The sequence below is a fragment of the Lineus longissimus genome, chromosome 6 (genome assembly GCF_910592395.1).
Source record: "Lineus longissimus chromosome 6, tnLinLong1.2, whole genome shotgun sequence".
Classification (NCBI taxonomy): domain Eukaryota; kingdom Metazoa; phylum Nemertea; class Pilidiophora; order Heteronemertea; family Lineidae; genus Lineus; species Lineus longissimus.
This window is the reverse complement of record NC_088313.1, coordinates 6554006-6570770: the sequence shown is the minus strand read 5'-3', so window position 1 is coordinate 6570770 and position 16765 is coordinate 6554006. Positions and strand designations below refer to the sequence as shown.

The 16765-nt window shown below is 42.0% G+C and overlaps 1 protein-coding gene across 2 annotated transcripts; it reads left to right on the top strand.

Annotated features, from left to right (window-relative positions):
- Positions 1-3483: 3483 nt before the first annotated feature.
- Positions 3484-15379, top strand: LOC135489054 (antiviral innate immune response receptor RIG-I-like). 2 transcript variants are annotated; one of them, XM_064774150.1, is made up of 15 exons: positions 3484-3648; positions 5884-5997; positions 6922-7134; positions 7310-7462; positions 7995-8048; positions 8388-8666; positions 10015-10163; positions 10570-10953; positions 11074-11236; positions 11517-11612; positions 12018-12199; positions 12423-12558; positions 13040-13261; positions 13843-14010; positions 14201-15379. In XM_064774150.1, the coding sequence occupies exons 1-15, from the start codon at positions 3534-3536 to the stop codon at positions 14782-14784; spliced, it is 3012 nt and encodes a 1003-aa protein (XP_064630220.1). In that variant the 5' UTR covers positions 3484-3533; the 3' UTR covers positions 14785-15379. The 2 variants fall into 2 exon arrangements, with proteins under 2 accessions (XP_064630220.1, XP_064630219.1); XM_064774149.1 differs by having other exon boundaries at positions 10012-10163.
- The last annotated feature ends 1386 nt before the right edge of the window (positions 15380-16765 follow it).

Sequence of the window (16765 nt, the reverse complement as noted above, 5' to 3'; positions counted from 1 at the left end):
GATTTAACATCCTGCAGAATCAGGGGAATCGGGCGTTTCCAGTGATATACGACACAAATGGGTTGTCCTCATGCATTCACTTTGGAAACGCATCTTAAAATAGATGTTACGCCCTGTTAATGGGGCACGTCATCATCGCGTACATTTGGGAAAAACTCCCTAACGAGACCATACGGGCCGCGCTTGCCGATCCTGCTTTCACGACGCACCGCAACCACAGTTACCATGATTCCCATTGTTTCCTTCCTCGTGACGCAATTATTTCATGACGTCATGAGCCATTGACCATTCACGCAAGTAGATTTATTCACACCGGCGCCACTTAAGTGCGGGTGTGGGACATCATGATTTTAAAAATCGTCTGCTAGGACATATGTACAGGACAACGTCGGCGGAGACAGATGTGACATTTTATTGCAGACCAAAGCAAACGTCCTCTTCTTCTCGATTTACGTACTTTACTTCAAAAAAGTCAGTTTTAACACTACTGCACAATTATAGAGTGGTCTTAAAGTTCCATTTGGATAGAGATTTGACGGACTGATTTGGAAATTCATTCCAACCATGCAACTGTTTCAGAAATGAGAAAAAGCTCCTGGGTGTCATGACATGCATGATGTGTCTTGCCTCTGCATTTTTGTACTCAGACATGTCAGAGGGTTTTCAACTTTCATATCATTGAAGAAATAATTCATTCCAATGGTATATCAATCACATCATTTATTTAAAAATCGTCTGCTAGGACATACAGGACAACGTCGGTGGAGACAGTTGTGACATTTCAATTTTCATTGCATAGAGATTTGACGGACTGATTTGGCAATTCATTCCAACCATGCAACTGTTTCAGAAATGAGAAAAAGCTCCTGGGTGTCATGACATGCATTCAATTATTATTTCACCACAAAGAGCTGCTTCTTTCAGCAGATATGAGACAGCTACCGGGGCGGGGACTATTTCTTTATGGGGCCTTATTGTTGAGCGTCTCCAAGGAATTCTATTTTTAGAGTCCAATGGGGGGGGGTTGGGGGGGGCCTTCCCCCCAATGTACTGACTAAAACCTGTCACTTTCAGAGAACGGGGAGGGGGTTTGGAGGTTATCCCCCAATGTACTGGCTATATATGTCAGAAGGACGGGGGTTTGGGGGCTCCCCCATGTCAAACAGTTGTGTGAGTTCACTAGAGATTGCTCTTTACATATTATATTAACTCACACAACGTAGTGAGTGTAATGGTTACGTATGTATATAAAGTGTAAACAAAATTCATATATCCATCATGTCCATCGAATCTGAAAAAAATTGTGCAGACCCATGACAATTCTGGTTCCGGTCGCATTCCATACGGGCCGCGCTGGCCGATCCTGCTTTCACGACGCACCGCAACCACAGTTTATACCACGTCGGACGTGATTCCCATTGTTTCCTTCCTCGTGACGCAATTATTTCATGACGTCATGAGCCATTGACCATTCACACAAGTAGATTTATTCACACCGGCGCCACTGAAGTGCGGGTGTGGGACATCATGTATTTAAAAATCGTCTGCTAGGACATACAGGACAACGTCGGCGGAGACAGTTGTGACATTTCATTGCAGACAAAGCAAACGTCCTCTTCTTCTCGATTTACGTACTTTACTTCAAAAACGTCAGTTTTAACACTAATATGTAAAGAGCAATCTCTAGTGAACTCACACAACTGTCCTTCTGACATATATAGCCAGTACATTGGGGGATGAGTCCCCCAAACCCCCTCCCCCGTTCTCTGAAAGTGACAGGTTTTAGTCAGTACATTGGGGGGAAGCCCCCCCCCCCCATTGGACTCTAAAAATAGAATTCCTTGGAGACGCTGAACAATAAGGCCCCATAAAGAAATAGTCCCCGCCCCGGTAGCTGTCTCATATCTGCTGGAAGAAGCAGCTCTTTGTGGTAAATAATAATTGAATGCATGTCATGACACCCAGGAGCTTTTTCTCATTTCTGAAACAGTTGCATGGTTGGAATGAATTTCCAAATCAGTCCGTCAAATCTTTATCCAAATGGAACTTTAAGACCACTCTATATTTGTGCAGTAGTGTTAAAACTGACTTTTTGAAGTAAAGTACGTAAATCGAGAAGAAGAGGACGTTTACTTCGTCTGCAATGAAATGTCACAACTGTCTCCGCCGACGTTGTTGTCCTGTATGTTCTAGCAGACGATTTTAGATACACTTCAAGACAGTGGCGCCGGTGTGAATAAATCTACTTGCGTGATTGGTCAATGGCTCATGACGTCATGAAATAATTGCGTCAACAACGGGAATCATGGTAACTTTGGTTGCGGTGCGTCGTGAAAGCAGGATCGGCAAGCGCGGCCCGTATGGAATGCAACAAACTGTACCGGAACCGGAATTGTCATGGGTCTGCACAAATTTTTTCAGATTCGATGAACATGATGGATATATGAATTTTGTTTACACGTTATACATACACGTAACCATTACACTCACTACGTTGTGTGAGTTACTAAATCCAGATACAGTCACGTGATTTCTAGTTACTGCCAAACTCGACCCAGTGCCGGAACTGTGAAGTAATGATGTAGGTCACGTGGTCAGTGTGCAGGAGTTCCCGTACCGCCTGGCTATCCGGTTCCGGAACGACATCAGCGCCTCTAGTGTCAAGATTGTAAATTTGCCATTCTTGATTTTGGGGCCAAACGAATATAAAAAAACGCGATAAACAATAAAGAATATATCAGCTACAAAAATTCGTTATTAACTAACTGGTGAAGAAACATACACAAATATCTGGGCTAGCAGGTGGAAAATGCTATTATTATTTCACCACAAAGAGCTGCTTCTGTCCGCAGATATGAGACAGCTACCGGGGCGGGGACTATTTCTTTATGGGGCCTTATTGTTCAGCGTCTCCAAGGAATTCTATTTTTAGAGTCCAATGGGGGGGGGGTTGGGGGCCTTCCCCCAATGTACTGACTAAAACCTGTCACTTTCAGAGAACGGGGGAGGGGGTTTGGGGGACTCATCCCCCAATGTACTGGCTCAATATGTCAGAAGACAGACGGGGGTTTGGGGGGCTCCCCCATGTCAAACAGTTGTGTGAGTTCACTAGAGCTTGCTCTTTACATATTACCGTTGGGCTTTTGAAATGAAAATTCAACAAACATAAAAACGAAACAAGGCAATATTTTAGAACACTAGGCCTACATTTACAATCAGAGACAGAAATCCAACATGAAATCCACAGTTGGCACCGATATACACTGTACGTACATGTACAAATGCTAATATATACTTTGATTATCTGAAGCCTCGGTTCGCTCTTTTCATTATCAATACAACGGAACTAAAACTAGCGGCGGGATTCCCCCGCTCTATTTATATGTGCCTCATCGCGGACATACTCGACAACGGTACATAGTTCAGTTTCGGTGAATACCGATTCGATATTGTGTGAATTTTGCAGCTACACGTACGCCTATCATTTAATAGATTGCTAACGCTCGTTTTGTACGTGTCAACTTCAATTCAAAATGAACTCCGAGAAGGAGAGATATTTCGAGAATCTCCTACAGATTTACCGTCACAAGATCGAGGAGTTATTGAACCCAAGAGATATTGTCCCTTACTTGCCGGATTGGAACCCAGGTAGGTCATGTGTAGGTCCAGCAGAGGGAGGGATTACAGTCCATATCATTATTGCATGTTATAGTTCTCTGCAATTACGCGGGGAATTCTGTTAAAATCGCCACATTTTCTTCAGCGTGCACTGGATTGTGACTCGTAAATCACGAATCGTCCGGAAAATGTGATATAATATGCATGTGAATATAGATTGGTTCCTCATCCCTACTGCGCGGCCGAGCGGAGGGAAGAGTGCAATATAGGCCTATGTATCGACACCGTATGCAAAGCCACAGCTGCTGTGGATGACACAGCATACTGCGGCCTATCGGCAGGTCTACCGTGCATGTCATGCTGTCATTATGACCACTAGCACAACGAATGCCCCGACTCAAGTGTATAATCATTCACACATTGTGTGCGTGACAGCATTCAAGAGAAAAGAAAAAGACAGAATATCTCTTTGTAAATATTATTGAATGGGAATATAAATGTGTATACATGGTGGACAAAGTGAAACAAAACATGGCGGACGACAGGGGGGACACATCGGCGAACCAGTTGAGGCAGAACGTTACTTGGAACAGGCGGGGTTCCCCGACTGCTCCTCGGGAAATACCCTACCTATATGACGTGATTATAGAGGTTGGTTTTCCCAGTTAAAGTAATGTTTTGCGGCTTGGTTACAAAAACTGCAATAACTTTGGCAATATAAGTCTTCTCTCAACGCGACAAAAAGCATTCTTTTCTGCGAGATCTATTCTACCCGAAATATATCAAGAGGTACTGTGTAGGATATTGAATAAGTTTTTACAATATCAGATTTTAAAAACTCTGCCGACTTTACCCCTATTTTGGTGTTCATAAATGCCAATATAAGTCTAGAAAACAAAATTGGAACAACATTATTCGAATGGAGGCAACTGGATATTTTTAAAGCCCCAAATTAACTGTTTTTGTTGTATAATACCGTTTATTGGTTTCTATGGTAACCGGCCATTAAATAACATTAAAGACATTTTACAAAAAAACCTATCAACTCGAAGAGGAGATAGTACCCTTCATCACAAAAGTAGAATTACATCAATTGGTCATGTTTTAAGAAATCTACATGACTTTCAATACTTTGTATCAATCTCATAAGTTTCATTAAAATTGATGTATAAAAAAGTCGTTGTTGACTGTTCGCGATGGAAACAAAAGATAAGTCGGGTTTTTTGGCCTAGTCATAATGGACCACCGTTTTGGTTTTTGCATTTTACCGCTTTCAATGAATGAAGAAAAATTCTTCAAAAAAACAGATTTTCGTCATTTTTAGACCTATGTGAATAACCCCTAAATGATAACGAATAACTTTCCTAATTACGAGGCTATGAATCCAATATTTTAATGGGTAATGGAAGAGTGCTGACCAGTGCTTTACAGGGAAGAAATAAGGATTACTAAGCATTTTCTAAAGAAAAACACAAATGAGTACTGATGTAAAATAAAGTACTTAAGTTGCTGTTTTGATGAATTATTCACTTAAAACAAATGGTAAACAATTACACATTTTCGAATTTTAAACTTGTTGTCGGAGCGCTCATAATCAGACAGAGTATCAGTCTCGAGATCGGGCACCAGCCAACATGGAGGCTACCATACTGGCTTTAAGTTTGTCGGACCCTTAGTCGCATCCTGGTAGGCTTATATAGTAAAATGTGTCCCCCCCCGCCAAAGGAAGGGCGGTGACACTGATAAGACTTTTTAAACCATCAAGCAATGATGACAAGAGTTTGCGACCAATTGCTGAAGGAATAGAAGGGATTTGTAGAAATCGATTTGGAAGCAAACTAGTGTAAAATTGCAACTAAGAAACGTAGAAAAAATACATATTTGAGGAGAAAAATATAGAAACTTATTGATTTAACGGATACCAGATTGCAACTGAAGAGCTGGCGCGCATGCGCGGACAGCCCAAAAATGGTAAAAAATAGTACAAGCCATAAGGAAAGATGGCAGCACTATCCGGTAGAGAGGTTAAGAGGAAAAAAATAGAGGGTTTAAGAAAGTACCACAATGAAATCAGTGTCGCCAACACATTGACTAAGGAAGTTCTTCAGTTACAATACAAACCTTCTTTCAGTTTTGTAGTTGCTTTGTACTCTATGTAGAGTCTGTTCATGTAGGGCCACTGTAGGCCCTATAGCCCGGTCACAATCAGTAAATCCACCAGTCCAATTATCTAGCTTTTTCGAATGCCCGCCAATCTCCTTTCAGAAATTCTTCTTATTTCAAACTCAAAGAAGTTCTTGAAAGAATTACAGGACAAGCTTCGCGAGGATGACGCACATCGTGTCTTCATTGAATTTCTAGACGCTTTGAAAGCTGCGGGTAAGTTATTTATGACACAGTGAATCTAAAATGGCGGACCTTGTGTTTCGCTAGAACCAATTGTACGATCCGAAATAGATACATTACATCTACTCATAACACCAGTTCATTCATGGCCGACTTCGATTGCTTACTCGAGTTCTCCCCGAGTGACTCGGGGAGCAATCGAACATAGCATTTTGCTCGGGTGACTACCCGAGTGACGTCATATTTGACCTACTTAGTTCCTCGAGGACTACCCTGGACCGCACAGGAGTGGGTTTTGAATTACCCGCAGAACACGTGATTAATCATGGCTGCCAGCAACTTGTAAGCACGTTTTCTGATGAAAAAAAACCCCTGTGTTTGGCCGTATTTCTTCTGTTCGTTACCAAATATCCCTAAATGAAGTAGAACTAGAACAATAGTTATCGGATTGCTAGCTGACATCGGTTGTAATGCGTTCTCAGACACTGAAAGGGCCTAAACATGCATGCATAATGTCAGAGCAGCAGCGATCATGAACGATGTTTTGCCAAGGAATTGACCGTCTGGGGGCTGGAGTAACTCGTCAAATTGGAAAAAACTTATCACAAACTCACGATTTAAGTTCGGCGCCGCCATGATTATTCGCTACTCCATTCTCGCGGGCCGTTCGATTTTTCCCCTCACTCGACATGCGCAGAGCACGCATTACCTCATCGGTGACGTCACGCTCGGGCACTCGCACTCTACCCTGAGTAAGCAATCGAAGTCGGCCCATGTTGTAGACACGGAAGTAGTTATCCTGAGACCTATCTCTACTCGTCAGATTACCAATTCACAGTTCACTTTGTTTGGGGTTGGGCCCTATTTTCGGCTAGATTGACTTGACAATCAGAGTTCAGTATTCTCAAGGGGTCAGCGTTATTGGACGGACAAATGATTATAATCAGATAATTTCAGGCTGCACGCCCCTCTTCAAACTTCTGTCTGGAGATAGCTGTCACGAATATGATAAGTTCAAGCGCTTGCTGCGAGTGCTACATGCTTATATCAAAGATAGGATAGTCATCGATGTACCACTTTTGCTTGCTCTTCGGGCACGCGATGTCATCAGTGAAGAAGAAAAGAAAGAAATACAGGAACTTGTCGATTCCGGAAGACACGACATTGAGGGTATGTAACATGCAGTAAAATGTCAAAATTACCCTTAAATTTCTAAAGCGTAACCAAGTTTCGTGCGGTGAAGGTTTGTGAATTAATTTCTAGCGTAAGGCATTGGTGATCTGCACCCTTTATCAATAGGCCCAGCATTTGTGCTTTTTATCTCCAATTACTGCGTCTTTTTCAGCAACATATGCTCTGATCAGGGCTTTACCAAGGCGAAATGAGAAATGGCCCGCCTTGGTCATCGAAGCACTCGGCGAAACAGGCAATGATAGTGTAATTGAAGTGTTGTTAACTGGTGGTGAACTCAATGAGGAAGAAGGGATCGAAATTGCAGGTAGGCAATTTGTTATTTTTTGTCTTCTACTTTAAGTGGTATGATGAGGGTCATAGCTGTCATGTGGCGGTGATGGCACTGGATTCCTTTGGTTTTCATCCAGAATGATGTCCCATTGGTGCTATGATGCCTGACAAAGCATGTATTCACTGGATGTGGTGTACTTCCCTGACAGTACCATTTACGGTATCGACAGCAGGGCAACGTGACTTTTTTACTCCCTGATTAAAAATTATTTTCCACAAAATCGGTGGAAACAGGAAACGTCGCGGCTTTCACAGGGGTTGGAATTGTTTTGATAAGTTATTGGCTCCGCAATGGTAACTAAATATGACCACAGAGCCTGTAAAATAGGCAAAACTGCGACAGTAAACCGATGTATAGTGTAAGCAGACCATTAGTATGAAAATATTCATCAATCCACTGACCTGGTATAAAAATGGAAGGATACATGACCCTCGTGGAGAAGATGAATATTTCATGAACAGGAATCGAGAGTTTCACTGATTTTCATCTCGGAAACCTTTTACAGATCAAGATAATTTGCTGAGAAAACTGGGAGATATGGCTCCGGAAGTTGAAAGAAGTAAGTGCAGCTCCATCAAATAGTTCTAGCGTTATCAAGGAAGGGCCAGCCCGTCGCATCATCGTCCCTGTGCTGGGCTGCGGGTGGGACAGGAATGTTGTACCTCTCCGATGTAAAACTGCAGACTTGACACGATGCGATATAATTTGGAGGGCTACACTACTCTATAGTCATAAATCCCAAACACAATCAGTGGACAATAGAAATTTACTATCAAAATTGGGTCTTACTTAAACTACATTATAGTGCAGATCTTTATAGTATCTGAGAAAGATACTCATGACTGAGAGTGTAAAAAATAATATTTCATTTATATTTTAACATTTGCCCCATTTCAAGCGAACCAGGGGAATCATCAAGTCGACAACCTCCATCGACGGGGATCCAAGGATACCGAGATGGCCATTAAGATGCCTGTCAATGACCTCAATTCTGGAACGGCCAATAAGATCAACAATACCATGCCTGACAATGGCCTCAATAATTCTCCCTGCGAAGGAGCTGTTGGGGGTGTCTCAGCATCACCTACGCCCCCCTTAAATATTGGCTTTCAATCATACCCTTACCATGAAGAGGAAAATCTTGGGGCAGCTGCTTCGGGAACAGGAAGAGCAGCAGGTAAATATGGTGTTTGATTGCTGTCATTCAAGTTCGCATATTACACATTGTAGCTGTTTCACCGAGACACTGATTAACAGCAGAGTTTCGGCAAATCAACAATGAAATTCCTTTTGATACACATGTATCCTGGCAAGATGCATCTGTATTGATTTAACTTATTTGAATTCCCTTTACGGCCACTGGTCATTACAGACATAAAAAAGATACATTAGGACTGGATCCAGCCCAGAATAGCATTCATTAGGCCTACTTGATATCAAATTCTGAAACACCTTCGTTACAATATTTCAAGCAACCAATACAGACAGTGAGGATCAATCCTTAAAGGCCATGCTTTTATGAATGCAAGACATGTACAAATCCTCAAAGACTGGACTTAAAGCTCCGCATTAAATCAAGTTTGATCAAAATTGAAGCATTGTATTGTATAAATTGATGCATTTGATGCAATTTTCTGTAAAAAGAATCGAATTTGAAAAATTAATTAAGTTCTATAAAATTGCCTAAATTGTCTATAAAACCTAAATTGGACCATATTTGTGGGGGTCTATGTTGTTTTTGGCATTGATTTTGTTTTCCCACTTCATGAATTAGCTCAAATAACACTTTCTAGATGCGAGATTTGGCTTCTAAAATAAATATGACCGGTTTTCCCAAAATATTTAAAAATTAGATTAGTTTATTTTTTGGAATACAATAAACTCATTTATCATGGGCAAAAGTATGCTTTCATACTTGAACATTGAAAATGTCAATGAAAAACAGACTTCATTTATCAGTTTCAAGAGCATTAATTGATATTTGTCCTCCCAAGTAGAGCAATAGCCTGATCCACATCGCAACTTTTGGTGAGCCCGCCGCCTGGCTCTAACAAGCCAGTTGCTAGCCTGATTAGGTGATCTAGTTGTTAAACACATAAATGGCTATATCTTCAAAATGGATGGTGCAGATTGCATGGGGTTTTCTGTATTGTATAAACTGTAAGGTGCACTTTTGAAATTGTCTTGCAGCAGTAAATGGCAAAATACCTGGAGTCATGGCCTTAGATAAACATTCGTTTTAATAGGTTATCTGTGATGAGTGATTTTTGTGGAGGAGTGTTCCCTAAGGCTGCGCATCCATTGGCTGTTTACCTGTGAAGTTTGTATTGGCTCCATTGCGTGTTCCCTGGTACAAGGGATGGGAACGTTCAATAAGCTAAACAGAGGTTCATTTCGTATCCTGTGCGCCACAAGGTCACAAGCGAACACGAAACAGGAATAAACTTCACAAGGGAAGAGTGAATGAACAGCAGTCTAAGTTCCCCACTAAATTACTTTGAAGCCGTTCTCAATACAATCAGCAGGTTTAGAGGAGAAAGCTGTTGAAGAACTAGGAGACAAGCTAAGATCGTACCAAACTGAACTTGCAAGGCCAGGGTTGGAGGGGAAGAATGCAATAGTCTGCGCACCGACTGGAAGTGGCAAGACCTATGTTGCCCTCGCTATTGCAAAGGTATGTCGAACAAAGGGACATCTGTTATTTGCATTAGTTGAAGAATATACTTATTTTGTGGTGCATATTATGCTTTCAAATGGTAGCCAAGTACCAACCCTTAGTTTTCCAGACCTTTGTTGGACCAATGAAAACAATAAAACATAAGTCCTGTAACAGAAACCGGATAGGCTGGAATAGCTTTACATGTGATACCATCCTGACTCTCATGCATTGGCGTCATCGCTAGTGATTTAGCGATCTCAAAACATTGCGGGTCAGGATGATGTGATACAGACCTCGGAAATGACAACTGCAGACATATTCTACTTGAATAATAGGCATCACAACCTTAATATGTCCTCAACTAGACCTCTTGCCATTGGTTGCCATTATAAAGTAGTTCATTATTTCCATTTGTTTACAGAATCATCTGGAACAAGCTAGGGAGAAGGACAGACCATGTGTCATCTATGCAGTGGATAAAGTCAACCTTATCCAACAGCAACTCGACGGGTTCAAGCCATATCTTCCTGAATGTTACAACCCTCACGGCATGAGTGGAAAACAATCTGAGAGTCTTAGTTACATAATGTCAATCAGCAAAGTCATTGTTCTGACCGCACAGGTCCTGCTGAATGCATTGGAGACCGAATCAATTCACAATGCAGACGTTTTGAAGATCTCTGACGTGTCTCTCTTGATCTTCGATGAGTGTCAGAATACTACAAAGAAACATCCTTACAATGCGATCATGAAACATTACCTCGAGGCAAAGTTGGGAGATGGTCCAAAAGTCCGGCTGCCCCAGGTAAGCAGAAAATTGACTGGAGGATTCATCCCTTTTAGTTCTACTTACTCTCTTCTTTCTCTTTTTTCAGTAATCATTGTTACATTGTTTGGTTTTGTCAATCTTGTCTATAACTTTCAGATAATTGGCCTAACTGCGTCTCTGGGCGTGGGGGGTGCCGGCTCAACAGATGGTGCTATAGATCATGTCGAGAAAATGTGCGCAAACCTCGATGCAACGGAGCTGTGTTTGGTGAAAGAAAATATAAAAGAGCTGATAAAACATGTTGCTGCGCCTGGAGTAGGTAAGGCCCCGAAAATGTGTTGATATCATTGTGCAGGCATTACTCGCAAAGAAATATCAAACACTCATAATTCATCTGCTGTACCGGTAGTGAGCCAAGACTGGCATATAGATTCGGGTCGAGCCAGCTATATTTGGCTTATATTTACCCCTTCATGGTCTGTAAGAAGTCTGTAATTGTAATATTTTTCTCATAACGAACCTTGCTTCCTCTTTTTTTATTCTGTTGAGGTATCATTGTCTGCATTTTAATAAAAATTGAAAAAAATGCTATCTTGCAGAATTGAAGTCAGTTCCAATAAGGGGAAACGATCCATGCAAAACTATGGTCTGTCAGCACATGGAAGAAATTCATCGTCGTATTAAGGAACAGCCAGGTAATATCATACCCTTAGCCTGTAGTCCCTGATCTAAGCTACATATCCAAATGGGCACCACATTCGTTTTCAAAACAGCAATACCATATCGGCTTGAAAGAATAAGGTGTTTCTCCAGACAGCCTGTGATTCTAATTTCAAGACCAACCATGTGAGATCATCACATGACTAGATTCAAGACGATCTGAACCTACCAGGTCATAAAATACATGCAAGCTTGCGGAGTTTGGGTGCTCCTTTATTCATTGAAAAGCTTTCAGATGACCCCCCCCCCCCCCGCCCCCATCCTGGGGCTACCAATTTCCAGTTACCCGGTTACCTGAACTCCCTCCAACGCCATAAAAAACAGTTGGGTTTCAGATTGGTACCCGGAACACGTACATGAAGTTTCTTGTACCTTTTCAGAACTCAATGTGTCAAGCATTGAAGTTAATGCGGCAATTCTTGCGGCACACTTCAAAGAGTTGCCCAGTGACTTCGGTAGCTTAGTTTACACAGGCTGGGTTTCGAGGCTTTTAAAAATTGTACCAAGCATAAATGATAACTGTCTACGAATGAGATCCATCACCTATGCAAGTTACCTTAAGGTAGGCAAGAGAAGCAGCATTGCACATCTTAACTGCTTTTAATACAGCTTAATTAGGTTCGATTACGGAAAAAAAAACCGGGCTGGATACAGGCCGAATATGCTCTTGCTATTGGCTGTCATGGATGGTAAAGACTTTAGATTTGTAGTTTCGATCCTTACCATACCAAGGAGGATGCAACTGTTCACTCGACGTCTTCATATTTCTTTATCTATAAAAATAGATGTACCATGAGGCTCTTAACAGAAATGCACAGGCACGAATCAAGGACGCGTTGGTGTACTTGGCTGAGGAGATGGAGGAATCGAAAAGACCGAATGGAGATGAGGTTTCGGGTTGGCTTAAAAAGAGATACGAAGGTGAGTAATACGAGTGCGTGTTGTATTCAATTAACCTTCACATCCTTTTGTTCTTGGCGTTAGATTTCTGAATAACCCTACAAAACCATGTGTGCTGTATTTGTTTAAGGACAATTACTTCTTACAGTGGTCTTACGTTGAATGCCACCTTCGCAACAAATATCCTTGCATCAAGTCCAGATTGGAATCGGGGCCTGATCGAGCGCCGAGTACATGAATCACCAATATCTCTTCTTTTTCACTCCCTCTGCACCATACACGTTACCTTATTTTTACTCCTGTGCCAATGATTACATTTCGGCAGACCCGGGTAAATTTCTTGTGGATATTGTTTTAAAAACATTTGTATGTCTGAGAGTAATCTCAGAGAGCAAGCATGACTTGGAGCATGTAGGCTACTGTGCGGTAAACTTTCTATATATGCGTTCAGTATACCAGCAACCTGAACTCTGGTATACTATAGTAACTAACACTTTTTCAGAGATAGACATGCAGCTTCGTCCGATCATGGATGCCCCAGAATATGAAAACCCATTGCTACAGCTTCTTCAAGACAAAATTTTAAGCTATTCAGCTAACAGTGCAGAGTCACTTGGGATCATATTTGTTCAGACGAGAGCAGCTACAGGAATGCTTCATGCTTGGATGGTGGAGAACCAGCAGCTGAGCTCATTTAAACCCGCCATTATCATGGGTACCCATGGTACGTTAGATTCTACTCCGTGATATTTACATGTAGGTTGATTAATTCCAACATGCAATAGTAGTCTGATGTGGGCTCTGGGCCCACTTTTGACTGGCTTCCTGTACTTTTTTTACACTTTTAGGGTGGCTTGGGATCAAAAATCAGTTGGGGAATTTGATATTAGGCAGCTATTTAAAGCAGAAACTAATGACACTGTAGAAGCACTTTAAAAAGAGTTTTTATTGATGAGAGACAGAAGAGACTACAGCATAAATGACAGAAATTAATTAATAGAGTTAATTACCTGGCTGACCGGTTCATAAACAAACTACTGTGTTAAATTGGACCTTTACTATACCCGACATAGCACCAACGTGTTGGCGCTGCACGAAAAATCGTTGTTGATTAATTACAAAAAATATTTTCAAAAGCAATTATCTATATTAGAAGTAGAATAGGTAATGCTTTATCTCAGATCTGACCCAATGCACCAATCTCTGGCTAAAGATATTTCCATTAGGAACACTGTTTTACCTTCGACGTTTCTATTGCTAAGGCGGGATGATTATACTATATAAAAAGTACTAAATTTATTTCAGAAATGACACAGGCGAAACAAGTCGATATTTTAGAGAAGTTCCGCAAGGGAGAACACAGATGTCTTATCGCAACGTCCGTGGCAGAGGCTGGCTTGGACATACAGATGTGTAACTGGGTGATAAAATACAACCACACCACAAACGAAATTGCACTGGTGCAAGCAAAAGGTGGGTCTGGATTTTATGCGCCACTGTTCAAATGTCGTTTTTTAATCGAATCAGCAGGCTGTCTCTAGAAGTGATGAAGAATTTGCTCTGGGGGGGGGGGGGTTTCTACAGAAACTTTATCGTTATCATGTCCAACAAGTACACATACTTGTTGGGCAACTTGAATCCATACGTCCAAATCTCATTGCAGGACGGGCCAGACAATTAGACAGTCGATATGCTGTGGTTGCAACGGAAGGGTCGGGTAAGGTTCGTAAAGAACAGATTAATCAGGTCCGCGAAATCATGATGAACAGCGCCGCTCTCGAAGTCTCCCAGATGCCGAGGGATGTCCTGAAGGAGCGAATCCTGAAGATTCAAGAGGCCGAACTCGCCAAACACAGGAGAGAAGCAGAGGACCTTCGCAAACGTCCATTCGTGACGGATGAGTACGATCTGCTCTGCAAGGCGTGTCGTGTATTCGTTACGAACTCCGCAGACTTGCGAGTTCGTAACAAAACGCAGCATACTACCATCCAGGACGGTTTTAAAGATCTTTATGTGAAAGAGCCTGCCAAAAAATTAATAACAGTCGCCGACTTTATAAGCAAATATGACATATTTTGTTCTGCAGAAAAATGCAAGAAGAAATGGGGTAAACTTGCGACAGTGTTGGGCATTGAAATACCAGTGTTGTCACCAGAGAACTTCGCCTTCATGTTAAAAACCTCTGGTCAATGTTGTACGGACATTACAAGATGGAAGAATTTTCCATACACTATACCAGAATATTGATGATTGCAGTGATTTTAAAATTCTGCACATGGCTGTGTTATACTTCAGGGAGTATATCTCCTCCAAGGCACGAGCATTTTGCGGGCCACTATCCCGTATATGCCAATGGTTTATTTGGCGGGATTTGACAAGACTCCCTGGACAGCCCATCGCGGCATCCTAATTTTGTCTCCTTAGGGTGAGGAAAGAGGCCGGTCCACTGCGTCCGGTTCGTAGATTTGACTATGACTCCCCCGGCGGAAACACTCAAAAACGTTACTCCGGCACTCTGACTCTGACATGCTAAAATGAAAGAGGCTCTTCCTTACTTTAAAGACGCATCTGCATAAAACGGACGATGTACTTTCAGATTGGTCGAGTTACTCCTCCCTCAAAATAAAAATGTGATGTTGCTGTGCAGTTCATTTCGTCATCCTGATGCTTTTCCCTCTGACGACATACAGGGCCAGTCCACTGCGTCAGGAGTGGAGGCCTATGCGTCGATCTAAGCGCGTTCAGTTTAGCTTTCCGTTTTGTTATAGGCCTACAACACACTTGTAACAGAACCCACGTGTAACTATTATTCACATATACGTGTACATGTTAGGTTGAATAAATAGAATGTGATATATGATTTTTTGTACTCGCCTCATATACGTATACCTCTCTCCGATTTATTTATAAAAGCTGCCGGATACTCGCCATTGATCCACCTAACAATTCCCAAGTAACCAGATGAGCTCTGTCTGAAATTCAAATGCCATCCCCAAAACTGCTTCGCAGCATTATTAGAGACCAGCATTAGTGCGATACTACCAGTGGTGGCGCATGGTGACGAGCAGGGGTATTATCCTCCTGGCCAGGTAAATACCACACCCAAGTTGTCCCTCACACGTTCTTCCTTTGACCAACCCACGCCTTGCCAGTTGGCAATCATTCCCGCTTCTACATTTATGCCTTTGACCCTTTCGCTACTGCAGATATGACAATTTATAGTATATATATAATATAGGAAGTGACTACTTGGCAAGCCCAGCTTACCAAACAGCGACTTTTTCTTGTCCTGAATGGAGAGCCGAACTCATTAATATTAAAGTAAAGTCTCCAGCACGCCAAACAGGGTAGATTTTTTACCTGTTTGGCAAGCCCGGCTAGCCGAACAGGGTGGCTTTTTAGTGCTGTTTGGCAAGCGGCTCTCCAAACAGGACAAAAAAAGATGCCTGTTCGGCGAGCAGCTTGCCAAATAGACCCGGTGTGACAGCGGATATAGTCCCCCTGGAGTCATAGTCCGGTAGCATTGTATTTGACCAATTAAGCAGCATGATCTATTGTACCGCTAACCCTAACCAAAACATTTAGCAATGCGGGCTATTGTTACACGGACTATCAGTCCTAGGACTACTATCCCTTGCACACCGGCCATATACTGTCTTCTCCCACTTAACCGAGCGCGGCTGAATCGTAAAATGACTAAGTCCAAATGAATAGGCCGATTTTACTGGTGGCAGGCAAACATTAGAAAGAACAGCCACAGCTGATAATTGACTCCCTTTTCGTGGGCAATGCCATTGCCTTCCACGTAAGTGGATAAAAGACATGAACATTGACATGGGGTAGTCCTGTACTGAATGAATGAATACAATACAACTAGCGTCCTTGTTGTATGCCTATAGTGTTGGTTGACCAAAAATTTCTAATCTAGTGTCTATGATAAAGCCAGCTTCATGGGTCTGCAGAATGTCCCAATAAAGAAGTCTTGCTGTCAACGAATGAATTAAAGAACAGATTTACTTATTAATTTACCAATCAATTTTATTATCCAAACGGGATTTACAGGTCATAATGAATAACATCATCATCCTCTTCTCCTTCCGAAAACTCAATCCCCTCAACAAACTGCTCAAGCTCATCATTTACCATCTCTACCCCCTCCCCAACTTCGTCATCGTCCTCAGGAACTAGGCCACTGGCTCTTCAACCCTTCATAATCGTCTGTTGTGTG

Coding starts and splice junctions, on each gene's coding strand:
- LOC135489054 (XM_064774149.1), top strand. CDS start 3,534: ATGAACTCCGAGAAGGAGAGATATTTCGAGAATCTCCTACAGATTTAC. Junction 7,135..7,309: donor CGGAAGACACGACATTGAGG/GTATGTAACATG, acceptor CGTCTTTTTCAG/CAACATATGCTCTGATCAGG. Junction 11,237..11,516: donor TGTTGCTGCGCCTGGAGTAG/GTAAGGCCCCGA, acceptor GCTATCTTGCAG/AATTGAAGTCAGTTCCAATA.